The sequence below is a fragment of the Chiloscyllium punctatum genome, chromosome 15, assembly GCF_047496795.1.
Source record: "Chiloscyllium punctatum isolate Juve2018m chromosome 15, sChiPun1.3, whole genome shotgun sequence".
In the NCBI taxonomy this organism is placed as follows: domain Eukaryota; kingdom Metazoa; phylum Chordata; class Chondrichthyes; order Orectolobiformes; family Hemiscylliidae; genus Chiloscyllium; species Chiloscyllium punctatum.
Window position 1 is genome coordinate 77,303,681 of NC_092753.1, and position 25,987 is coordinate 77,329,667.

The 25,987-nt window shown below is 45.2% G+C and overlaps 1 protein-coding gene across 1 annotated transcript in view; it reads right to left on the reverse strand.

The window, feature by feature from the left end:
• The window catches only part of LOC140486424 (transmembrane protein 50B), a 76,745-nt gene that overhangs the window by 40,509 nt on the left and 10,249 nt on the right, over positions 1–25,987 (reverse strand). The window contains exon 2 of the mRNA XM_072585535.1: positions 16,525–16,691. Coding sequence (XP_072441636.1) covers positions 16,525–16,623 — 99 coding nt within the window. The 5' untranslated portion in view covers positions 16,624–16,691. The remainder of the gene's footprint in view (positions 1–16,524; positions 16,692–25,987) is intronic.

Genomic DNA, 25,987 nt, shown 5'->3' on the forward strand with positions numbered 1-25,987 from the left:
CCAGGCTACAGGATCACCACCTACAGTTTGCAATGGTCTGGCTTGGAGAGAACATTATTGGACGTGCTCATTTAAACGGGACAAAATTCAAGTTTTGAACTGAATGATTTCAAAAGTCTCAACCTTCTAGCAGTGAGATTTAGTTCAATGCACCTGTGGTGACTCTGAAATGTTAGCCGGAGTTCAATTCCTCTGCTGTTCACCAGAATTTACTGAATTTGTTCTTGATAAAAAAAAATGTATTCGCTTCTTTTGAAAGCTATTATATATTCCAATTTAGCAATAACTTGCCTGTATATTCTACCTTTAACATAGGCAAATATCACAAGACTCTTCAGAGGAGTGTGATCAAAAAAATGTTTCACTGAACCACAAGAGGGGAGAGATATTGGTACAGACGCTTTCACCAATAAGGTTTTGTAAACCATAATGCCATTGATTTAAGTCCAAATTCCGTCTTTCACCTCTGGTGATCATCTGACATTCATGCACTCTAGTCACTGACTTACGGATCAGTGCCACATAACTCAACAAAACCCTCGAGTGTGAATCCATTCCTCAAAATTATAACGCAAGCAGAAATTCTGAAACCATTTTTGTAAGTGGATGCTACAACTTGAAGGAAGGATCTTAGTGGAAATAGATACTTTCTAATCAACCTTTCAAGGGAGGTTATTACATATCTTTGAATCTGGATCTCCTGTCTGAGAAGTAGGGATATTAGCACTGCACCACAAGAGTCCCCTTTATGGACAAACTGAAGAAATATTAAAAAAGCCTTAGTTATACAAACTTATCTTTCAAAGTAACAGTATCATCAACACCTCACCAATTCAAAATTGGCCCAAATTACCTTATTTAGTCAGAACAGCATTTTACTGTAAAGCTACTTCCTGGTTTCAGTTTGCAAAGTGATAACCTTGTGGGAGGGTAATGGAATTTCAAAGGAGACTTGCAGCAACACAAACATATTCATGAAAAACCTACATTACTTTCCTACAATTCACAAAATATAATGGATTACATAAACCGGTAACCCACAAACTAAATAGTAACAGATCGTCTCTCTTCTGGAATAAAAGCAAATGACTAAATTTGCTGCAATAAATATTAAATTAGACCCGAGAGAATGTGGATTGCACAACACTTCAGTTAGTGTTTAAACTACAATATTTAATTTCAGCACACGTGGGAATGCAATACAAAGTCAAATTTGACTGCTGAGGAAATGAAAATCCTATCACAAAATGCATAACATGATCAAACCACCTCCTGAGGGATACAATGTTCATATCACAATACAAAATCGGCAAATGTATTTGCATTGAATCTGAATTTGTTTGTCTTACACTCAGAAAAATCTAGTGGTTCAGTTATTTCTCTTCTTACTTCGTGTTTGTTTTGCCAGTGGCCGGGTAGGCCACTCAAAATGGCAGACTTAGGAAAAACCAGATCATAAATAATGCATGCTGGGAAATCGAACCAAGCAATGGCCAAAAATATCTGCGCTAAAAACTCAAATAAACAAGCTACAGACTCCACAATACACAATTGACACAGCGCATTAGGAAACATTGAGTTGCTTTCCAGAACAAAGAGGTGCTTCACACCTTTATTTGGGAAAGGCTACCTGACCTACATACCCCTAACACCTTCAGGAATGGAGGCCCAAGGACCCACTACCATCAACACATCAATGACTGATTGGGCCAGATCGATCAGGGCAAAAGCTTCCAGGCATAAGAATCAACTCTCACCACCCTCTGGAGTGGTATCTTGAGACCGACAACCGTGAAGAGATGACGACCCTGGGACCACCAGAAGACAACGACCAGACAATCATTACCACGTGGATCAAGGCCAAGATCAAATGTGGTGGCATTTAATCAAGGTTAAGCTAAAGATGATGATATAGTTAATTCTATTTATAGTGTTAATGGCTAGTTTGTAGTGTATTTGTTATTAGAGCATTCATTGTGCTAAAATAGATAGATAAGTTCTTATTACTATTAGAGTTGATTTGCAGTTCTTTGCCGAATATAAGGGTCAAAACACACTATGGCAGGTGTAACACCCCTATTCTCTGCTTTTTGTATTACAGGAATGGTGACCAAAGAAATGAAAAAGTACAAAACGAAGATCTGTGGATGCTGGAGATAGTAACAAACAAACGTAGAAATTGTTGGAGAAGGGCTACGTGACCAATGTCGTGGTTTGAACAGATCAAGCCAAATTTCTAGGATGATCTGACAGTCAAATAGCTTGGGCGGCACGATGGCACAGTGTTTAGCACTGCTGCCTCACAGCGCCAGAGACCCAGTTTCAATTCCCACCTCAGGCAACTGTCTGTGTGGAGTTTGCACGTTCTCCCCATGTCTGCGTGGGTTTCCTCCGGGTGCTCCGGTTTCCTTCCACAGTCCAAAGATGTGCAGGTTAGGTGAATTGGCCATGCTAAATTGCCTGTAGTGTTAGGTAGGCGTAAATGTAGGGGTATGGGTGGGTTGCGCTTCGGCGGGTCAGTGTGGACTTGTTGGGCCGAAGGGCCTGTTTCCACACTGTTTTGTAATCTAATCTAATCTAAAAAGCTCCACAATACTCTGTATTGCCTGGCCTTTACAAGAAAACCATTGACATTGACAGGGTTGTTCTAGATAAATTGTTGTTTTCAGTCACTTTATGAGTTGAACATCTGATTTAATTAATTGATCAACATACAAGCTCTTCTCCAGTGCTGAGAGATTGTAGGCACACCTCCAACCCTTCACTATAACGCCTAAATTAATGATGAAAGATGCAGACGTAAAATCACAAAAGGAAATGATTAAAAAATTAACTAAATGCAGAAAACAAAAATGTATTCTATACAACTCTCAAACCTGGAAAACTGACTCTAAACACAATATAAAAGGCAAGTCATGATTGTTGCAGAGGACATTGAGGGAGCTCTCCCAGAGGAAAATTACTGGTGTTAGTTTAACTCAAGGTTTATGATGCCTCAGGCAATGGAAGAAGTCAAGGAGGAAGGTCGTTCATACATGCTGTTTACATCATATTGCATCACAACTTCAGCCAACTGAGCTAACTGATTCAGATCTGGCAGCACCTGTGGACAGAAATTACACTAACTCTGATTTCTCTCGACAGATGTTGCCATACCTACTGAGTTTTTCCAGCAATTTCTGTTCGGATTTCCAGCATCTGCAGTTTTGTATTTTGTTTAGTGACCCCCACAACCAAGCAACCCAGATACATGCATCGGTCAAAACATTTTAATTATCTGGGATTTTTCTAGCTTCCTCTATTGGTTATTTGTAGTCGATCACCTTCATTCTTCACTGACTTTAGTATTCTAGGTCTACAGTTTACAGTTGCTAATTCTTTTCACCTCATTTCTGTACAAAATCTTCGCAAAAATAATTTAGAAACTGAACTTTTCTTTTCACCCAAATGTGTAACTTTTTGTCGAGATATCTTGGAGTGCAGATTCATAGCTCCTTGAAAGTAGAGTCGCAGGGATATAGGATCGTGAAGGCAGCATTTGACATGCTTTTTTTTAAATTGGCCAGAGTATTGAGTACAGGAGTTGGGAGATCATGTTGCGGCTGTACATGACATTGGTCAGACTACTGTTGGAATATTGCATGCAATTCTGGTCTCCATCCTATCGCAAAGATGTTGTAAAATTTGAAAGGGCTCAGAAAAGATTGACAAAGATGTTGCCAGGGTTGGAGGATTTGAGCTGTAGGGAGAGGCTGAACAGGCTGGGCTGTTTTCCCTGGAGTGTCAGAGGATGAGGGGTGAGCTTATAGAGGTTTACAAAATTATGAGGGGCACAGGTAGGGTAAATAAGCAAAGTCTTTTTCCTGGGGTGAGGGAGTCCAGAACTAGAGGGCATAGGTTTAGGGTGAGAGGGGTAAGATATAAGAGAGACCTAAGGGGCAAAGTTTTCACACAGAGGGTGGTCTGTGTATGGAATGAGCTGCCAGAGGAAGTGGTGGAGGCTAGTACAATTGCAACATTTAAGAGGCATTTGGATGAGTATATGAATAGGAAGGGTTTGGAGGGAAACGGCTAGGTGCTGGCAGGTGGGACTAGATTGGGTTGGGATATCTGGTCGGCATAGACAAGTTGGACCGAAGGGTCTGTTTCCATGCTGTACATCTCTATTACTCGATGATAAGGAGTTAAAGATGAATGAATCTGGCCATTCCATCTACATAATTTTTCTGCTTAGCTTAAGTCAAAATCAAAAAAAGTGATAACATCTAGTAGGACATACCGCATATTTGAATTATTTTAAAATTCCAAAACATTAGAAAAACAAAGTATAATTTTATGATAAAATACCATATGAATATATATTACAGTGGTTGTATACATTAGCATTACAGAATCATACGCATCATATTTTTCATAATTTTCTGGTCAAAGGTATTTATTTTCAGAAGATAAAAATTGAAAGAGTGCTAGGAATGTACAAGCTCATTAACATAAGGAAATGCAAAACCTGTGATTATTTCTGTTAGTGGTTTATTTTCTAGCACTTCCTCCTTCTTTCCCCAAGATTTCCAGCATTCACAGACCTCGTCTTAATTATTTCTTTAACTATGTTTCTTTAATTTTTTTTGTCTAATTCATTCTATGTTTTTAAACTTGTACTCCGTTCAACCTATAGTACCTTTTTTCTCCTGTAAAGACAGCCAGTTTTGTCTCATTCTATTCTGGACTCTCGCATATCCAGTAGTTATGTTATACTGCCACCTAGAGGTACTGCATAGTGCTAAATGAACTGGCTTTTTAAAATTCTGGATTAGTGGTGCTGGAAGAGCACAGCAGTTCAGGCAGCATCTGAGGATCAGTAAAATCGACGTTTCAGGCAAAAGCCCTTCATCAGGAATACAGGCAGAGAGCCTGAAAAGTGGAGAGATAAGTGAGAGGAGGGTGGGGGTGGGGAGAAAGTAGCATAGAGTACAATAGGTGAGTGGGGGAGGGGATGAAGGTGATTGATCAGTGGGGGGTGGGGGGGGGGGGCAGGGGAGGGTGGATTGGATAGGTGGAAAAGGTAGGCATGTAGGACAAGTCATGGGGACAGTGCTGAGCTGGAAGTTTGGAACTGGGGTGAGGTGGGGGGGGGGGGGGGGGGGGGGGAAAGGAGAAATCAGGAAACTGTTGAAGTCCACATTGATGCCCTGGGGTTGAAGTGTTCCGAGGCGGAAGAGGAGGCATTCTTCCTCCAGGCGTCTGGTGGTGAGGGAGCGGCGGTGAAGGAGGCCCAGGACCTCCATGTCCTTGGCAGAGTGGAAGGGAGAGTTGAAATGTTGGGCCACGGGGCGGTGTGGTTGATTGGCGCAGGTGTCCCAGAGATGTTCCCTAAAGCGCTCTGCTAGGAGGCGTCCAGTCTCCCCAATGTAGATTAGATTAGATTAGATTACTTACAGTGTGGAAACAGGCCCTTCGGCCCAACAAGTCCACACCGCCCCGCCGAAGCGCAACGCACCCATTCCCCTACATCTACCCCTTACCTAACACTACGGGCAATTTAGCATGGCCAATTCACCTGACCTGCACATCTTTGGACTGAATGTAGAGGAGACTGCATTGGGAGCAACGGATACAATAAATGATATTGGTGGATGTGCAGGTAAGACATTGATGGATGTGGAAGGCTCCTTTAGGGCCTTGGATGGAGGTGAGGGAGGTGGTGTGGGTGCAGGTTTTGCAATTCCTGCAGTGGCAGGGGAAGGTGCCAGGATGGGAGGATGGGTTGAAGGGGGGGGACATGGACCTGACCAGGTAGTGACGGAGGGAACGGTCTTTGCGGAAGGCGGAAAGGGGTGGGGAGGGAAATATATCCCTGGTGGTGGGGTCTTTTTGGAGGTGGCAGAAATGTCGGCGGATGATTTGGTTTATGCGAAGGTTGGTAGGGTGGAAGGTGAGCACCAGGGGCGTTCTATCCTTGTTACGGTTGGAGGATGGGGTCTGAGGGCAGAGGTGCGGAATGTGGACGAGATGCGTTGGAGGGCATGTTTAACAACATAGGAAGGGAAATTGCGGTCTCTAAAGAAGGAGGCCATCTGGTGTGTACTGCGGTGGAACTGGTCCTCCTGGGAGCAGATCCGGCGGAGGCGAAGGAATTGGGAATAAGGGATGGCATTTTTGCAGGAGGTATGGTGGGAAGAGGTGTAATCCAGGTAGCTGTGAGAGTTGGTGAGTTTGTAAAAAATGTCAGTATCAGGTCGGTCGTCATTAATGGGGATGGAGGGGTCCAGGAAGGGGAGGGAGGTGTCAGAGATGGTCCAGGTAAATCTAAAGGTCAGGTTGGAATGTGTTGGTGAAGTTGATGAATTGCTCAACCTCCTCACGAGAGCACGAGATGGCGCCAATGCAGTCATCAATGTAGCAGAGGAAGAGGTGGGGAGTGGTGCCGGTGTAATTACGGAAAATTGACTGTTCTACGTAGCCAACAAAGAGACAGGCATAGCTGGGGCTCATACATGTGCCCATGGCTACCCCTTTGGTCTGGAGGAAGTGGGAGGATTCGAAGGAGAAATTGTTAAGGGCGAGGACCAATTTGACCAAACGAATGAGTGTGTCGGTGGAAGGGTACTGTTGGAGACGTCTGGAGAGGAAACAAAACGGAGGGCTTGGAGGCCCTGGTCATGGCAGATGGAGGTGTAGAGGGATAGGATATCCATGGTGAAGATGAGGCGTTGGGGGCCGGGGAAACGGAAGTTTTGGAGGAGGTGGAGAGTGTGGGTGGTGTCTCGAACGTATGTGGGGAGTTCCTGGACCGGGGGGATAGGACAGTATCGAGGTAGGTAGAGATGAGTTGAGTGGGGCAGGAGCATGCTGAGACAATGGGTCGGCCAGGGTGGTCAGGCTTGTGGATCTTGGGAAAGAGGTAGAACCGGGCAGTGCGGGGTTCCCGGACTGTTACCTGGTTTTTTAAGATTACGTATTCTTTTTGAAGAGGGTGAAAATGAGTAATTGACAGCACAAAGTATTAAAATATTCAACATCATCATCGCTTTCTTCTTTTGGGACATGCTATAGGGAGCTACTTCTGTAAAATGACCACTTCATTCCCTCCTTTATCTGAACTAAAAATAAATACCTTTCAGTTTACAATAAGCCTATTTTGATGGAACGCAACTTTTAGTGATAGTCATGGCAATCAGCATCTCTATGAAGAACGACAGAATAAAGACACTGCTCTTTTCTTTCCCCTCTACCCACCCATTAAAAAATTACAAGTCTCTACCAAATCCAAAATTAATATAATTTGAGATCCAGCAATTGAGCAAAGCCCAGTATTTCAATCAGACTTCTCCTTCATTGTTATTGGGATAAAGTAAAATGCTTTCACCATATCAGGTGAAAGCATTCAATGCTTTCACCACCATCACCATTCACCTCTCAACATCCTCTCAGCCTTTCCTCATAAGACCCTCCCTCCATACCAGGTACTGGATTAGTGGTGCTGGAAGAGCACAGCAGTTCAGGCAGCATCCAACGAGCAGCGAAATCGACGTTTCGGGCAAAAGCCCTTCATCAGGAATAAAGGCAGTGAGCCTGAAGCGTGGAGAGATAAGCTCGAGGAGGGTGGGGATGGGGAGAGAGTAGCATAGAGTACAATGGGTGAGTGGGGGAGGAGATGAAGGTGATAGGTCAGGGAGGGGAGGGTGGAGTGGATAGGTGGAAAAGGAGATAGGCAGGTCGGACAAGTCAAGGAGACAGTGCTGAGCTGGAAGTTTGAAACTAGGATGAGGTGGGGGAAGGGGAAGTGAGGAGGCTGTTGAAGTCCACATTGATGCCCTGGGGTTGAAGTGTTCCGAGGCGGAAGATGAGGCGTTCTTCCTCCAGGCGTCTGGTGGTGAGGGAGCGGCAGTGAAGGAGGCCCCCATGTCCTTGGCAGAGTGGGAGGGGGAGTTGAAATGTTGGGCCACAGGGCGGTTTGGTTGATTGGCGCGGGCGTCTCGGAGATGTTCCCTAAAGCACTCTGCTAGGAGGCGCCCAGTCTCCGCAATGTAGAGGAGACCACATCGGGAGCAACGGATACAATAAATGATATTGGTGGATGTGCAGGTAAAACTTTGATGGATGTGGAAGGCTCCTTTAGGGCCTTGGATAGAGGTGAGGGAGCTGGTGTGGGCACAGGTTTTACAGTTCCTGCGGTGGCAGGGGAAATTGCAAGAATGGGAGTGTGGGTCATAGGGGGGGTGTGGACCTGACCAAGTAGTCAGGGAGGGAACGGTCTTTGCGGAAGGCGGAAAGGGGTGGGGAGGGAAATATATCCCTGGTGGTGGGGTCTTTTTGGAAGTGGTGGAAATGTCGGCGGAGGATTTGGTTTATGTGAAGGTTGGTAGGGTGGAAGGTGAGCACCAGGGGCGTTCTGTCCTTGTTACGGTTGGAGGGGTGGGGTCTGAGGGCGGAGGTGCAGGATGTGGACGAGATGCATTGGAGGGCATCTTTAACCATGTGGGAAGGGAAATTGTGGTCTCTAAAGAAGGAGGCCATCTGGTGTATTCCATGGTGGAACTGGTCCTCCTGGGAGCAGATACGGCGGAGGCGGAGAAATTGGGAATACGGGATGGCATTTTTGCAAGAGGTAGGGTGGGAAGAGGTGTAATCCAGGTAGCTGTGGGAGTCGAAGGGTTTGTAAAAAATGTCAGTGTCAAGTCGGTCATCACTAATGGAGATGGAGAGGTTCAGGAAGGGGAGCGAGGTGTCAGAGATGGCCCAGGTAAATTTAAGGTCAGGGTGGAATGTATTGGTGAAGTTGATGAATTGCTCAACCTCCTCGCGGGAGCACGAGGTGGCGCCAATGCAGTCATCAATGTAGCGGAGGAAGAGGTGGGGAGTGGTGCCGGTGTAATTACGGAAGATCAACTGTTCTACGTAGCCAACAAAGAGACAGGCGTAGCTGGGGCCCATACGTGTGCCCATGGCTGCGCCTTTGGTCTGGAGGAAGTGGAAGGATTCAAAGGAGAAATTGTTAAGGGGGAGGACCAGTAGGCCAAACGAATGAGTGTGTCAGTGGAAGGGTACTGTTGGGGACGTCTGGAGAGGAAAAAACGGAGGGCTTGGAGGCCCTGGTCATAGCGGATGGAGGTGTAGAGGGATTGGATATCCATGGTGAAGATGAGGCGTTGGGGATCAGGGAAACAGAAGTCTTGGAGGAGGTGGAGGATGTGGGTGGTGTCTCGAACGTATGTGGGGAGTTTCTGGACTAGGGGGGATAGGACAGTGTCGAGGTAGGTAGAGAGGAGTTCAGTGGGGCAGGAGCATGCTGAGACAATGGGTCGGGCAGGGTGGTCAGGCTTGTGGATCTTGGGAAGGAGGTAGAACCGGGCAGTGTGGGGTTCCCGGACTATGAGGTTGGAGGCTGTGGGTGGGAGATCTCCTGCGGTGATGAGTTTCTGTATGGTCTGGGAGATGATGGTTTGGTGATGGTGGGTGGGGTCATGGTCGAGGGGGCAGTAGGAAGAGGTGTCCTCGAGTTGGCGTTTGGCTTCAGCGGTGCAGAGGTCAGTGCGGCAGACTACCACTGCGCCCCCTTTATCCGCTGGCTTAATGGTGAGGTTGGGATTAGAGCAGAGGGATTGGAGGGCTGCGCGTTGTGAGGGTGAGAGGTTGGAGCGGGGGAGGGGGGGTCGACAGGTTGAGGCGGTTAATGTCCCGGCGGCAGTTGGAAATGAAGAGGTCGAGGGCAGGTAATAGGCCAGCGCGGGGTGTCCAGGTGGATGCAGTGTGTTGGAGGTGGGCGAAGGGGTCCTCGGAAGGTGGGCGGGAGTCCTGATTGTGAAAGTAAGCTCGGAGGCGGAGGCGACTGAAGAAGTGTTCGATGTCAGGCGTGTATTAAATTCATTGATGCGTGGATGGAGGGGGATGAAGGTGAGCCCTTTGCTGAGGACTGATCGTTCGTCCTCAGTGAGTGGGAGGTCTGGAGGGATGGTGAAAACTCGGCAGGGCCGGGAGCTGGGATCTGGTGTGGGTGTGGAGCTGGGAGTGGGGTCGGAGCCTGTACCTGGAGTGGGTGTGACGGTGGGGGGAATGGGGGTGGAGGCATGAGCAGGGGTACTGTTCACCTCCCTCCATACCAGCCAACATCCCACTAAATCTCCTCTGAACCCTTTCCAAAGCTTCCACATCCTTCCTATAATGCAGAGACCAGAACTGTATGCAAAAATCCAAGTGCGGCTGCACCATAGTTTTGTGCAGCTACACTAAGACCTAATGGCTCTGAAACACAATCCCTTTGCCAATAAAGGCTAACACTCCCTTAAGAAAAGCCTTCTTAATAACCCTATCAACGTGGGTTGTAACTTTCAGGGATCTATGGACATGGACACCTCGATCGCTCTGCTCATCCACACTACCAAGAATCTTACCATTAGCCCAGTACTCTGCATTCCTGTTGCACCTTCCAAAGCAAATCATCTCTCACTTTTCTGCATTAAACTCCATTGCCAGCTCTGCTGCTTATCTACATCCCTCTGTAACCTGCAACATCCTTCTGCACTATCCACAACTCCTCCGACCTTAGTGTCAGCCACAAATTTACTAACCCATCCTCCTATGCCCGCATCTAGGTCATTTATAACAATGACAAACAGCAGTGGCCCCAAAACAGATCCTGGTAATACACAACCACTAACTGAACTCTAGGATGAACATTTCCCATCAATCACTACCCTCTGACTTCTTTCAGCAAGCCAACTTCTGATCCAAGTTGCTAAATCACCCTCAGTTCCATGCTGCCATATGTTCTGCATTAGCCAACCTTGGGGAACCTTATCAAATGCCTTACTGAAATCCATATACACATCAATCGCTTTACCCTCATCCACCTGTTTGGTCACCTTCTCAAAGAACTCAATATGCTTTGTGAGGCACGACCTACCCTTCACAAAACAGTGTTGACTATCCCTCAGCAAATTATTCTTCTGGAGGAGATGATTATAAATTCTCTCTTATAACCCTTTCTAATATTTTACCCACAACTGGTCTATGATTACCAAAGTTGTCTCTCCTCCCCTCCTTGAACAAAGTGACAACATTTGCTATCCTTCAGTCTTCTGGCACTATTCCTATAGATAATGACAACAAAGATCAAAAGCCAAAGACTCTGCAATCTCCTCCCTGGCTTCCCAGAGAATCCTAGGATAAATTCCATCTAGCCCAGGGGACTTAGCTATTTTCACACTTTCCAGAATTACTAACACCACCTTCTTGTGAACGTCAATCCCATACAGTCTTCGCAGCCTGTATCTCAGTATTTTCCAATGAGAATACTGATGAAAAATATTCATTTAGTGCTTCCCCTATCTCCTCGGACTCCATGCACAACTTCCCACAACTATCCTTGATTGGCCCTAATCTTTCTGGTCATTCTTTTATTCCTGACATACCTATAGAAAGCTTGATGGTTTCCCTGGATCCTACCTGTCAATGACTTCTTATGTACCCTCCTGGCTCTTCTTAGCTCCCTCTTTAAGTCTTTCCTGACTAACTTGTAACTCTCAGTCACCCTAAGTGAGCCTTCACATCTCATCCCAACATAAGCCACCTTCTTTCTCTTGACAAGAGATTCAACGTCTTTAGTAAACCACAGCCACCTCACTCGACCACTTCGCCCCTGCCTGACAGATATACACTTGTCAAGGACACACAGTAGCTGTTCCTTGAATAAGATCCACATTTCAATTGTGCCATACCAATCTCCCCCAACACCACCTCTTCATGACCCAACTGCATGAATCTTCCCATTCCTAGTTCCATGCCAATCAAGCTCGTTTAAGAATCACTTTAAATGGTGCTTCATCCCACTACTGCACCAATATATCTGGAATACCCCAAAGCCAACCATTTCTCATCTACATTCTGGATTAGTGGTGCTGGAAGAGCACAGCAGTTCAGGCAGCATTTGAGGAGTAGCGAAATCGATGTTTCGGGCAAAAGCCCTTCATCAGGATACCATCCCCCGGCAACATAATCCGAAAAGTAGGATGCCTGGTTTAGTATGGGCAAAATTCCTTGTCAGGATCATGTGCGAGGTTATGGTTGGTTTGATGGTAGAAGACAGAGGGCGATGATGGAGATTTGGTTTTCAGACTAGAGGCCAGGAGCCAGTGGTATTTTGCATGGATCAATGCTGGGTTCACTGCTGTTTGTTGTTTATACAAAAAGATCTGCATGAGAATAAAAGGAAGCTGGAGAGGCTGACACTATTTTCACTGTAGCAGAGAAGGTTGTGGGGTGACCTTATAGAAACGTATAAAGTCATGAGGGGCATGGATAGGGTGAATAGCCAAGGCCTTTTCCATTGGGTAGGGGAGTTCAAAATTCAAGGACAGTTTTAAGATGAGAGAAGAAAAATTTAAACGTGACTTGAGGGCAACCTTTTCACACAAAGAAGGGTTCACAAATGGAATGAACTGCTAGAGGAAGTGGTAGGTGCAGGTACAGTTACAATATTTAAACGACAGTTGGACAGTTACATGAAAAGGAGAAGTTTAAGAAGATATGGGTGAAATGCAGGCAAATGAGACTAGTTCAGTTTGGCATGAATGAGGTGGATGAAAGAATCTGTTTCTGTGCTGTATCAGAGGGTTAGATAGGGTGGACAGGGAGAGACCTTTTTCCAAGTATGGGGACGGCAAACACGAGGGCACATAACTTTAAAGTGAGGGGAGATAGGTACAAGACAGATGTCAAAGGTAGTTTCTTTACTCAGAGTAGTAAGGGTATGGAATGCTTTGCCTGCAACGGTGGTAGATACGCCAAGTTTAATTGCATTTAAGTCATCATTGGACAGGCATATAGACGTACTTGGAATAGTGTAGGTGGGATGGGCTTCAGATTAGTATGATAGGGTGGCGCAACATCGAGGGCTGAAGGGCCTGTACTACACTGTAATATTCTATATGTTCTATGTATGACTATGTACATGAATGACAAAGCTAAACTCCACTTCCCCTCTCAACTTTTCCATCACTGATGTCATGCTGTTTGCCCAACATCCATGACTTTGAGGTGCCAGTGTTGGACTGGGGTGGACAAAGTTAAAAATCATAACACCATGTTATAGCATTAGCTTCCAAATAAACCTGTTGGACTATAACCTGGCGTTGTGTGATTTTTAACTTTGTCCAACATCCAGTGAGCAGAAATTTCCTCTGATGAAATGCTGGGAAGACCAAACCTATTATCTTTGATTCCTGTTACAAACTCTGTTCCCTAGCCATACTGATACTTGCTAAGATGATGAGAAATGGCAGATTTCTTTGCATTGGCTCCACCATCCATGAAGATTATGGCTGATTACATACATTTTCTTCACTTTCCCAGTCCATCCCAAAATCCCTCAATATCCTCAGTGCCAAAATATTTTTAGTTTCAATATTGTATCATCTCCCCAAGTCTCACCCACCACTGAATGAGGCAATACTGCTAGTCTGGAATTAAGCACTTCATTTTATAGCCTCTGTTACGAAGACTCCTCCACAACTTTCGTTTTTAGCAGCTGACAAGCTGAGACAAGAGAGACATGGCATAGGGTCTGGTGTTGGCAGCGGCAAGGTGGTAGATGTCTCCCTTGAGGCTTGGTGCTGGCATGAATCGAGTCGGAAGACTGATATTCTGAACTTGTCAGTTCATTATTTTTCTAGTTATTTCCTATGACCTATAATGCCTGACTATTCATTTCTTTACTTTTCTAATTTTGTTCCCCTAAGAATTTTATGTGAAGTATCTGTACCCATGTACCTCTGCACCCAAGATGATGCTGTAACGGATCTGAAAACATGTGATAATAAAGCAAATTCAATTCAATTTATTTGTGCCTTTGTTACCTCTAGGCTCAACCATTTCAGTTTCCTCCAGGCTGCTCTCATTCTTGCCTCCTCTCAAAATCTTGAGCTTAAACCTGGAACTCAAAAATTCCCTTTATTCTAATTGGTCTCGTCTGTCCATCGGGAAATTGTTCCTCTTGCAACCACTTCAGAATGCTTTCTTTTTCAGACAGGTGAATGGAATAGCTGCTTTATCCCTGCCCATTTCCTCTCGCCCTACAAAACCTCTATGCTCATCCCATTCTGGGCTCTTGCTGACAGACCTGGTCTTCTTCATCCCACCATTGAAGGTCATGCCAATGTTCATTTGATAAGATGCTATTTCAAAACATAATTTCACGACTTGAGTGTTCATTGGGTAGAGATACTAGAAATGGATAAAAGGATCGGTTACCTCAAATGAAAGCCAAAAGTAAAAAAGCGTGTTATTTTCAGATTGTCAAGCTGCAGTATGGAGTGTTGCAGAAATCAGGGCTGGGACCTCAACTATTTGCAGTGCACACAAATGGTTTGGATGAAAGGTTGGAATGCATGACAACTAAATGTGCCAATGGCCACTAACACAGGTAGGAGAGTAATCATCAAGAGGACAAAGAATGCACAAACGGATACAGACTAGTTAAGCAAGTGGGGGAAAGTTGATAGTACTGAGAAACAGCAAAAAAAAACCATAGACATTTGCTGTACAGAACAATCTGGGTGCTCTGGTACATGGATTGCACATAATTAGTCTGCAGGTACAGCAAGTGACTGGCAAGATTAATGGAACAGAACATAAAAGGATGGCATTTTGTCAATTGTTTAGGGTCTTGGTGAGACTGCATTTGTAGTCATGTGTATAATACAGGCAAGCATTTTGGGGAAGAGCAGGCAGGAAACCAAAGTTGAACCACAATCAAGTTAGCCATAACTCTACTGAATGATGGAGCAGGCATGAAGAGCCATGGATCTAAATCTTATTTTAGATCAGCTGCATAAGAGCCAAACTCTAATTGCCTCCTAATTTTGTTCTGTTTCTTTACACTTACCTCTCAAACCAACATTGTTACCTCTCCTAATATCAGCCGATGTCACTCAGTCAAATTTTATTTGACAACTATCTGCATGAAGTGACTCAACGTTTTACTACATTAAACTAGGTTGTACTTTAGCTATGGTCATCGTTATGAGGAAGATAAGGGCTCCTTTCAGAGAAACTATATTTCCATGGATCAGGTATCGGTTTAGCTCAGTTGGCTGGATTGTTGGTTTGCAGAGCAGCATGATGCCAGCAGCTTGGGTCCAATTTCCATCACTGGTTTGATGTTACCATGAAGGACTCTCCTTCTCAACCTCTTTCCTCATCGGAGGTCTGGTGACCCTCAGGTTAAAAAGAGTAACAAACATACAGCATGGAAACAGACCCTTCGATCCAACTCATCCATACCAACCAGATATCCCAACCCAATCTTATCCCACCTGCCAGCACCCAGCCCATATCCCTCCAAACCCTTCCTATTCATATACCCATCCAAATGCCTCTTCAATGTTGCAATTGTACCAGCCTCCACCACTTCCTCTGGCAGCTCATTCCATACACGGACCACCCTCTGCGTGAAAAAGTTGCCCCTTTGGATTCTTTCATATCTTTCCCCTCTCACCCTAAATCTATGCCCTCTAGTTCTGGTCTCCCCCACCCCAGGGAAAAGACCTTGTCGATTTATCCTACCCACACCCCTCAATTTTATAAACCTCTATAAGGTTACCCCTGAGCCTCCAACGCTCTAGGGAAAACAGCACCAGCCTGTTCAGCCTCTCCCTACAGCTCAAATCCTCCAGCCCTGACAACATCCTTGTAAATCTTTTCTGAACCCTTTCAAGTTTCACAACATCTTTCCGATAGGAAGGAGACCAGAATTGCATGCAATATTCCAACAGCGGCCTAACCAATGTCCTGTACAGCCGCAACATGACCTCCCAACTCCTGTACTCAATACTCTGACCAATAAAGGAAAGCATACCAAACGCCTTCTTCACTATTCTATCTGCCTGCTACTCCACTTTCAAGGAGCCATGAACCTGCACTCCAAGGTCTCTTTGTTCAGCAACACTCTCTAGGACCTTACCATTAAGTACCACCATTAAATCACCACCAGATGCTTCTCTCTAACAAGAGAGCAGCCCCTATGGTCTGGTAAGACTGTAGTGACAACATTTCATGGATCTCAAATCTCCACAAGAGTGAATTGAACAAGATATGAATAATACATCTAGTGACAGGCATGGCAGTGCTGGAAAAGCACAGTAGGTCAGACAGCATCCAAGGAGCTTATGCCCGAAACGTCGATTCTCCTGCTTCTCAGATGCTAATTGACTGGCTGCGCTTTTCCAGCACTACACACTCTACTCTAATCTCCAGCATCTGCAGTCTTAACTTTCTCCCAGTAACAGGCAGATAAAGATGATCAATAATATTTGTTCATGTTAATATTTATATTCCACAGGGACTGATGGGATTAAAATGGCTGCGTGTAGCAATTATTCACGTATAACACTTAAAATAATTTCTTGGGCTATGCCATGGATCACTAGCACAGTATTTTCAAGAAGTAGGTAGTAATGTTGGATACATCTCTAAAGTGAGGCATTAAAATAATAGTTACCTGTTCACAAATTTATTCACAGAACTTACCAACACCCCAGCTACTATAGAAGCAACTGCATTTCTGCTTTCTCCCCAGTCAATACATTCAAACTCCGGCCAGCGAAAGTTGTCCAGGAATCCAGCCATCTTAAAACTACTGTTTAGACTGTATTCGATTCACTGGACTTCACCTTTCAGGTTCTGTTCAAGTTTCACTGAAAGAAAGAAATACACAATATCTTTAGGAAAAATAATCACTCTGGCCTTGCTTCTTTGATGAACAGAAACTACTGGCCAAATCCACTTTATAGCTGGACTAAATGCTGGATTTTCCCCATTCCCTGTATTCCACTGGTATTAGTTTGCATTCCATCTGACTTTTGCTTCAGGAATTTAAAAAAAACTATTTTCTCAAGTTGTAGAGTATCTACTTTTGTTCAGTTTTTATATCAGATAACTTGGAAGAAATGAATACAACATTAATTCCATTTACAAAGTGCTACATTAATATATAGGCAAATTGACCCAGGCATGACAGAAGTTAAATGCAGTCAAACATGCACAGTCCTGCTCATTAACATCTGTAGACCTATACTAAACAGAATTATGATAAAAACCATAAGATGCGGGAATCAATGTCAGCCATTCAGACCATCGAATCTGCTTCACTAATGATAGCTGATCTGATATTCCTCATGCCACTTTCCTGCCTTTTCTCCATAATCCTGTATTCTCTTACTGATTAAAAATCTGTTCCATTTTAACCTTGAATAAACTTACCTTGATACAATCTCAACAACTCTCTACAATAAAGAATTCCTGCAAAGAAATTTCTCAACTTTTAAATGAACTTCCTCTTACTGAGATTATGCTCTCTGTTCGTAGACTCTCCCACAAGGAGAAACAACCATTTTACATTTACCCAGTCAAGTTCCCCAAGCCTCGCGCTTCAACTCTGTCACCTCTAATTCTTTTGGAATGTGCTTAATAACCTTGCCACAGAGGTTATTGAAGGATTCCATTGATTGACTACCTTCAGAGTGCTAAACCTAATTGAATTTACAGAGCAGACTTTATGGGGTTTAATAGCCCACATCAGCTACAACTAGGCAAAAGCTGAGGACCGCAGATACTGGAAACCAGAGTCTATATTAGAGTGGTGCTGGAAAAGCACAACAGGTCAGGCAGCACCCGAGAAGCAGGAAAATCAACGTTGTGGGCAAAAGCCCTTCAGCAGGAATGGAGGCAGGGAGCCAGAGATAAATTGGGGTGGGGAGTGGCTTTGACTAGGGAAAAGGTAGCAAAGAGTAAAAATAGGTGAATGGGGCTGGGGATGGAAGTGATAGGTCAGAGAGTAGGGTGGGGGAAGGTAGCAAAAGAATACAATGGGTGGATGGAGGTGGGGACAAAGGTGATAGGTCAGAGGGGAGGATGGTGCGGATAGGTGTGAAGGGAGATTGGCAGGTAGGACAGGTCATGGGGCCAGTGCTGAGCTGGAAGTTTGGAACTGGGGTAAGGTGGGGGGGGGAGGGGAAAATGAGGAAACTTGTGAAATCCACATTGATGCCCTGGGGTTGAAGTGTTCTGAGGCAGAAGATAAGGCTTTCTTCTTCCAGACGTTGGGTAGTGAGGGAGTGGCTGTGGAGGCGGCCCAGGGCCTGCATGTCGTCCGCAGAGTGGGAGGGGGAGTTGAAACGTTCGGGCACGGGAGGGTGGGGTTGTTTGGTGTGGGTGTCACAGAGATGTTCCCTAAAGCGCTCTGCAAGGAGGCGTTCCAGTCTCCCCAATGTACAGAAGACCATATCAGGAGCAACGGATACAATAAATGACATTGGTGGATGTGCAGGTGAAAATCTTTGGATGTGGAAGGCTCCTTTGGGGCCTTGGATGGAGGGGAGGTCACAGGTTTTACAATTCCTGCGGTGGCAGGGGAAGGTGCCAGAACAGGAGGGTGGGTTGTGGGGGGGGCGTGGACCTGACCAGGTAGTCACGGAGGGAACGGTCTTTGTGGATAGCGGAAAGGGGTGGGGAGGGAAATATATCCCTGGTGGTGGGGTCCGTTTGGAGGTGGCAGAAATGTCGGCAGATGATGTTGTTAATGCGAAGGTTGGTAGTGTGTAAGGGGAGGACGAGGGAGGTTCTGTCCTTGTTACAGCCACCCTCCCCTCTGGCCTATACCTCCATCCCCACCTCCATCCACCTTTACTACCTTTATCCGCCTCCGCCCCCCCCCCCCCCCCCACCACCGACTGCCTGACCTGCTGTGCTTTTCCAACACCACTCTAATCTACATCAGCTACAACATCTTATGGGCTTATGATATTAAGACATGTGCTAAACAATAGAGACAGTACACTAAGTGATTCTACAACAAACGGCTGAGACCAAAGATCTGCAATCTGGCCACAAAGCAGTCAATGGTAGCAGACAATTAATCAACTAAACAAAGGTGGTGGTGTTACCCTCAATGACAACAGAACCCAGCATATCTGCACAAAAATATTCCAAATATCAGCTACCTTCATCCATCAGAAATGTCATGTGGACATCAATCCCAACTTCCTCTTGAGTCACAAACTTCACAAGTGCCAAAGTTTGATCAATTATATACATTTTCAGGATTGATCTCTTTACCTCCAAACTGAATACATCAAAGGATTGTAGTACTCAATAGCATCCTAGCTTCAGTAATGAAAACTTGTCCTCCAAAATTACTATAACTCAGCCAATGTGTATGCTCCCATACAACTGTAACACTGGTGAACAGGTGACAAAGTGGAAAGTTATCCAGGGTACTGTCCTGCTTCCAACCATCTTCAAACACACATTTTGACCCTCTCTTCATTTAGTATGCAGTGGTCAGTTCTACATGAAACTCCTCAGAAATTGAAGTTATCAGTGCACACGTGCAATAAGACCGTTGTCAAAATCAAGTCTGGGCTGTTAAGTTGCAAATAAAATTTGTATAAAACACATTTGGCCATCTCCATCAAGAGCATAGCCACCTCTTTGATGATTTTCAATCGCATTGCAGAATTCCTCAACACCACAAGAATGTTGAAGGAACCAGAATCAGAACTGGACAAGTCACAATATAACGGCAAGAGATCAGAAGCTGGGTCACCCTCTGATTCCCCAAAGCCATTCACCATCGACAATTCAAGAGTATGATGGAATACCTGCCACTTGCCTGGATAAGTGCAGTTTTAACAATACCAAAGAAGCTCACCACTGTCCAGGACAAAGCAGTGTCCTTTATTCAGTGGATTCGCCACTTAAACACTGACTCACTCTAACAGCAGCCCACTGACTCAATAATGTTTGCCATTTACAAGATATACTGCAGCTCCTTTGACACCATCTTCCAAACCGACGACCTCATCTTCCAGAAGGACAAGTGCAGCAGATCCATCCAAACCACGTACTATTCTGACCTGAAACTATAATCACCGTTCCTTGCCTTTTGTTTGGTCAAGATCATGGAACTGTTTCGACTTGCCCCTCTCATCCAGAATTGGAGAAGTTTATCAATTTCACTTCCTCTACTCTGCTCTCACTTTTATATGGTCCATCTGACTCCTCCCTTCACTTCCTCAATGTTTGTTTCCATTTCTGGGGTTAGACTGGCCACCAATATCCAATACCTATGCACCTTCACATTCTGCTTTTTGTAGCAAGACCATAAGACGGAGGAGTGGAAGGCAGGCCATTCAGCCCATCGCGTCTACTCCACCATTTAATCATGACTGATGGGCATTTCAATTCCACTCACCTGCACTCTTCCCGTAGCCCTTAATTCCTTGCAAGAGCAAAATTATATCAATCTCTGCCTTGAAGACATTTAACGTCCTGGCCTCCATGCGCTCCGTGGCAATGAATTCCACAGGCCCACCACACTGACTGAAGAAATGTCTCCTCATTTCCGTTCTAAATTGGCCCCTCTAATTTGAAGGCTGTGCCCACGGGCCCCAGTGAAACAACTTCCCAGCATCCACCTTTTCCAAGCCATGCATTATCTTGTAAGTTTCTATTAGATCTCCCCTCAACCTTCTAAACTCTAATGAATATAATCCCAGGATCCCCAGTCATTCATCATATGTTCGGCTTACCATTCCAGGAATCATCCGTGTGAATCTCTGCTGGACATGCTCCAGTGTCAGTATGCTCTTCCTGAGGGGTGGGGCCCAAAATTGGACACTATTTTAAATGGGCCCTAACTAGAGCTTTATGAAGTCTCAGAAGCACATCGCTGCTTTTATATTCCAACCCTCGAGATAAATGACAACATTACATTCACTTTCTTAATCACAGGCTCAACCTGCAAGTTAACCTTACAGAATCCTGGACTAGCACTCCCAGACCCCTTTGTACTTCAGCTTTATGAATTTTCTCAGTTTAGAAAATAGTCCATGCCTGTATTCTTCTTTCCAAAATGCAAGACCTCGCATTTGCTCACAAATTTCGGCTATTTCCTGTACCACTCTCCTAAATTGTCGAAATCTTTCTGCAGCCTCCCCACCTCCTCAGTACTACCTGCCTGTCCACCTAACTTCATATCATCGACAAACTTCGCCAGAATACCCCCAGTCCCTTAATTTAGATCCTTTATATATAAAGTGAACAGCTTCTGCCCCAATTTTCCACCTTTTGTCTTGATCCTTTCTTGAACAAGGGGTTACAACAGCAATTTTCCAATCATCTGGGACTTTCCATGACTCGAGTGATTTTTGAAAGATCACAGTCAATGCCTCCGCTATTTCCTCAGCCACCTCCCTCAAAACTCTAAGGTGTAGCCCATCAGGGTCAGGAAATTTATCAATTTTTAAACTTTTTAGCTTTTCTAGCACTTTCTCTTTTGCAATGGCTACCATACTCAACTGTGCCCCCAGCTCTCCTTAATTGTTGGGATATTACTCAGGTCTTCCACTGTGAAGACTGACATAAAGTACTTACTAAGTTCTTCAGCTATTTCCTTATCTCCCGTCACCAGACTTCCTGCATCAATTTGGAGTGTCCCAATTTCAACTTTTGCCTCGTTTGTTTCTTAAGTATTGAAAGAAACTTTTACTATCATTTCTAATATTACTGGCTAGCCTACCGTCATATTTGATCCTCTCCTTCCTTATTTCTCTCTTTGTTATCCTCTGTTTGTTTGTGCAATGTGGTTGCAAGGATGGTGTAGGAGGGAGGGCTTCAGGTATTTGGACAATTGGACTGCATTCTGGGGAAGGTGGGACCTGTACAAGCAGGACGGGTTGCACCTGAACCAGAAGGGCACCAATATCCTGGGAGGTAGGTTTGCTAGCACTCTTCGGAGGGGTTTAAACAAATTTGGCAGGGGGATGGGATTCTGACTTGTAGTCCAGCAAATAGGTTAGCTGTTTTTCAGGATGTCCAAGAATGTAGGGAGGCTGTGGAGAAGGTAGCACTGACAGGAGGAATACTTGCGGACACAGAGATGGGCTCAAGTGTGTTTACTTCAACGCAAGGAGCATCAGAAATAAGGTGGGTGAACTTAAGGCGTGGATCAGTACCTGGGACTACGATGTTGTGGCCATCACGGAAATGTGGATAGAAGAGGGACAGGAATGGTTGTTGGAGGTTCCTGGTTACAGATGTTTCAGTCAGATTGGGGGGGTGGTAGCGTTGCTAATTAGAAATGGTATAACGGCTGCAGAAAGGCAGTTCAAGGAGGATCTGCCTTTGGAGGTAGTATGGGCTAAAGTCAGAAATAGGAAAGGAGCAGTCACCTTGTTGGGTGTTTACTATAGGCCCCCCAATAGCAGCAGAGATGTGGAGAAACAGATTGGGAAACAGATTTTGGAAAAGTGCAGAAGCCACAGGGTAGTAGTCATGGGGGATTTCAACTTCCCAAATATTGATTGGCAGCTCTTTAGATCAAGTAGATTGGACGGGGCGGTGTTTGTGCAGTGTGTCCAGGAAGCTTTTCTAACTCAGTATGTAGATTGTCCAACCAGAGGGGAGGCCATATTGGATTTGGTACTTGGTAACGAACTGGGACAAGTGATGGGCTTGTTAGTGAGTGAGCATTTTGGTGATGGTGACCACAATTCTGTGACTTTCACCTTGGTTATGGAGAGATATAGGTGCATGCAACAGGGTAGGTTTTACAATTGGGGGAAGGGTAAATATGATGCTGCAAGACAGGATCTGAGGAGCACAAAATTGGGAGCATAGGCTGTCAGGGAAGGATGTCGTTGAAATGTGGAATTTTTTCAAGGACCAGCTATGACGTGTCCTTGATATGTATGTACCTGTCAGGCAGGAAAGAGATGGTCGTGTGAGGGAACCTTGGTTGACGAGGGAGGTTGAATGTCTTGAAAGGAGGAAGGAGGCAGCTTACATAAGGTTGAGGAAACAAGGTTCAGACAGAGTGTTGGAGGGATACAGGATAGCCAGGAGGGAGCTGAAGAAAGGGATTAGGAGAGCTAAGAGAGGGCATGAAAAATCCTTGGCGGATAGGATCAAGGATAACCCCAAGGCCTTTTATGCGTATGTGAGAAACATGAGAATGACGAGAAAGAGGGTCGGTCCGATCAAGGACAGTAATGGGAGACTGTGTATTGAGTTGGAAGAGATAGGAGAGGTCTTGAATGAGTACTTTTTTTCAGTATTTACAAATGAGAGGGACCGTACTATTGAAGAGGAGAGTATGAAACAGACTGGTAAGCTATAGGAGATACTTGTTAGGAAGGAAGATATGTTGGGCATTTTGAAAATCTTGAAGATAGACAAGTCCCCTGGGCCTGACGGGATATATCCTAGGATTATATGGGAAGCAAGAAAGGAAATTGCAGAACCGTTGGCAATGATCTTTTCGTCTTCACTGTCAATGGGCATGGTGCCAGGGGACTGGAGAGTGGTGAATGTTGTGCCCCGTTCAAAAAAGGGAATAGGGAAACCCTGGGAATTACAGGCCAGTTAGTCTTACTTCAGTGGTAGGCAAAGTAATGGAAAGGGTACTGTGGGAAAGGATTTATGAGTACCTGGAAAGACACTGCTTGATTAGGGACAGCCAGAACGGATTTGAGGGGGTAGGTCTTGCCTTACAAGTCTTATTGAATTCTTTGAGGAGGTGACCAAGCATGTGGATGAGGGTAGAGCAGTGGATGTAGTGTACATGGATTTTAGTAAGGCATTTGATAAGGTTCCCCATGGTAGGCTTATGCGGAAAGTCAGGAGGCATGAGATAGTGGGAAGTTTGGCCAGTTGGATAGAGAACTGGCTAACCGGTCGAAGTCAGAGAGTGGTGGTAGATGGCAAATATTCAGCCTAGAGCCCAGTTACAAGTGGAGTTCCGCAGGGGTCAGTTCTGGGTCCTCTGCTGTTTGTAATTTTTATTAATGACTTGGAAGAGGGAATCGAATGGTGGGTCAGTAAATTTGCAGACAATACGAAGATTGGTGGAGTTGTGGATAGTGAGGAGGGCTGTTGTCGGCTGCAAAGGGACTTAGATATGATGCAGAACTGGGCTGAGGAGTGGCAGATGGAGTTCAACCCTGTCAAGTGTGAGGTTGTCCATTTTGGAAGGACAAATAAGAATGCGGAATACAGGGTTAACGGTAGGGTTCTTAGTAAGGTGGAGGAGCAGAGGGATCTTGGGGTCTATGTTCATAGATCTTTGAAATTTGCCACTCAGGTGGATAGAGCTTGTAAGAAGGCCTATGTTCATTAGCAGAGGGATTGAATTCAAGAGTCGTGAGGTGATGGTGCAGCTGTATAGGACCTTGGTAAGGCCATATTTGGAGAACTGTGTGCAGTTCTGGTCGGCTCATTTTAGGAAAGATGTGGAAGCTTTGGAGAGGGTGCAGAGGAGATTTACCAGGATGTTGCCTGGAATGGAGAATAGGTCATACGAGGATAGGTTGAGAGTGCTAGGCTTTTTCTCATTGGAACGGCGAAGGATGAGGGGTGACTTGATAGAGGTTTATAAGATGATCAGGGGAATAGATAGAGTAGACAGTCAGGGACTTTTCCTCCCGGGTACAGAGTGTTACAAGGGGACATAAATTTAAAGGTGAAGGGTGGAAGGTATAGGGGAGATGTCAGGAGTAGGTCCTTTACCCAGAGAGTGGTGGGGGCATGGAATGCGCTGCCTGTGGGAGTGGCAGAGTCAGAATCATTGGTGACCTTTAAGCGGCAATTGGATAGGTACATGGATAGGTGCTTAAGCTAGGACAAATGTTCAGCACAACCTAGTGGGCCGAAGGGCCTGTTCTGTGCTGTATTGTTCTATGTTCTATGTTTTTCTATATGTTCAACCTTCCCAAATCTTCTGATTTCCCAGTGCTCTTGGTCACTTTATAGGCCATCTCTTTTCTTTGATACATTGCCTGACTTCCTTTGTCAGCCATGGCTGTCTAATCCACCCCACCCCGGATAACCTCTCTTTTCTTTGGGATGAACCTCTGTACTGTGTCTTCAATTACACCCAGAAACCCCTGCCATTGTTGCTCTACTGTTTTCCCCACTGGGCTCTGCTTCCAGTCAATTTTTGTCAGTTTCTCTCTCATGCCCCTGTAATTACCTTTATTTAACGGTAACACCATTACATCCAAATTTGCTTTCTGTTCCATTCTACCAGTTTCACGGTCCATCACATCTGTTCCAGTGGTGCCAGCTTCTACAACAGGGCTTCTAAAATGTCCATCTTCTTTCTCCCCACCACAGTAATTGACAGGGTCCTTGGCTGTGTCCCACTCTTCTCCCATATGTCAGTCCTCACCCTTTCTCTTCCCTCTGGCAACACCAACAGGGTCACCTTGCCCTCATTTACCAACCTACATCCGAAGGATCATGAGCCAACTGCTGTGGGGGTTGGGAATGCTGTCAAAGGACACATTCCCGTCCTCTTACTTGTCAGCCTTCTTCAAAGCACCTTCCCATGCAATCGCAGAAGATGCGATACCTGTTCACTTACTTCTAGGTGAAGCAACAATTTGCCTGCAATTCACTCAATCTAGTTTTCTGTATTCACTGCTCACAACGTGAGGAAGTGAAATGCAGACGGAGCAACCGCTTTGCGGAACACCTACATTCGTGCAAAAAGAAAAGACCCTGAACTTCCCTTTGCCTGCCACTTCAACACAATACAATGTTTTCTAGCCAATACCTGTCTCAGGTTGTCTGCACAAGCTTCAAGAGCAGTATTTTATTTCCTGCATGGAGACCCTGCAGCCATCAGGCTTTAATAGAGTTCAATAATATTAGGACCTGGCCACCTTTTCCCCATTTCCTTACCCCAACCCCCATACACCATGCCTTGACCAACATGGGCTCATACCACAACCAAACTGTTGTCAGCTACTAATTCTCCCAGGCTGACCTTTACCCATTCCTTTATGCTGTTCTCTCTCTGGGCTCCATCTTCACTTATCTTGCACCCAGCTTCAGCATATAAAGCAACCTTTTCCTATCTACAATCAATCAGTTCACAGAAGGATCACTGGACACAAAACATTAACTCTGCTTTGTCTCCAGAGATGCTGCC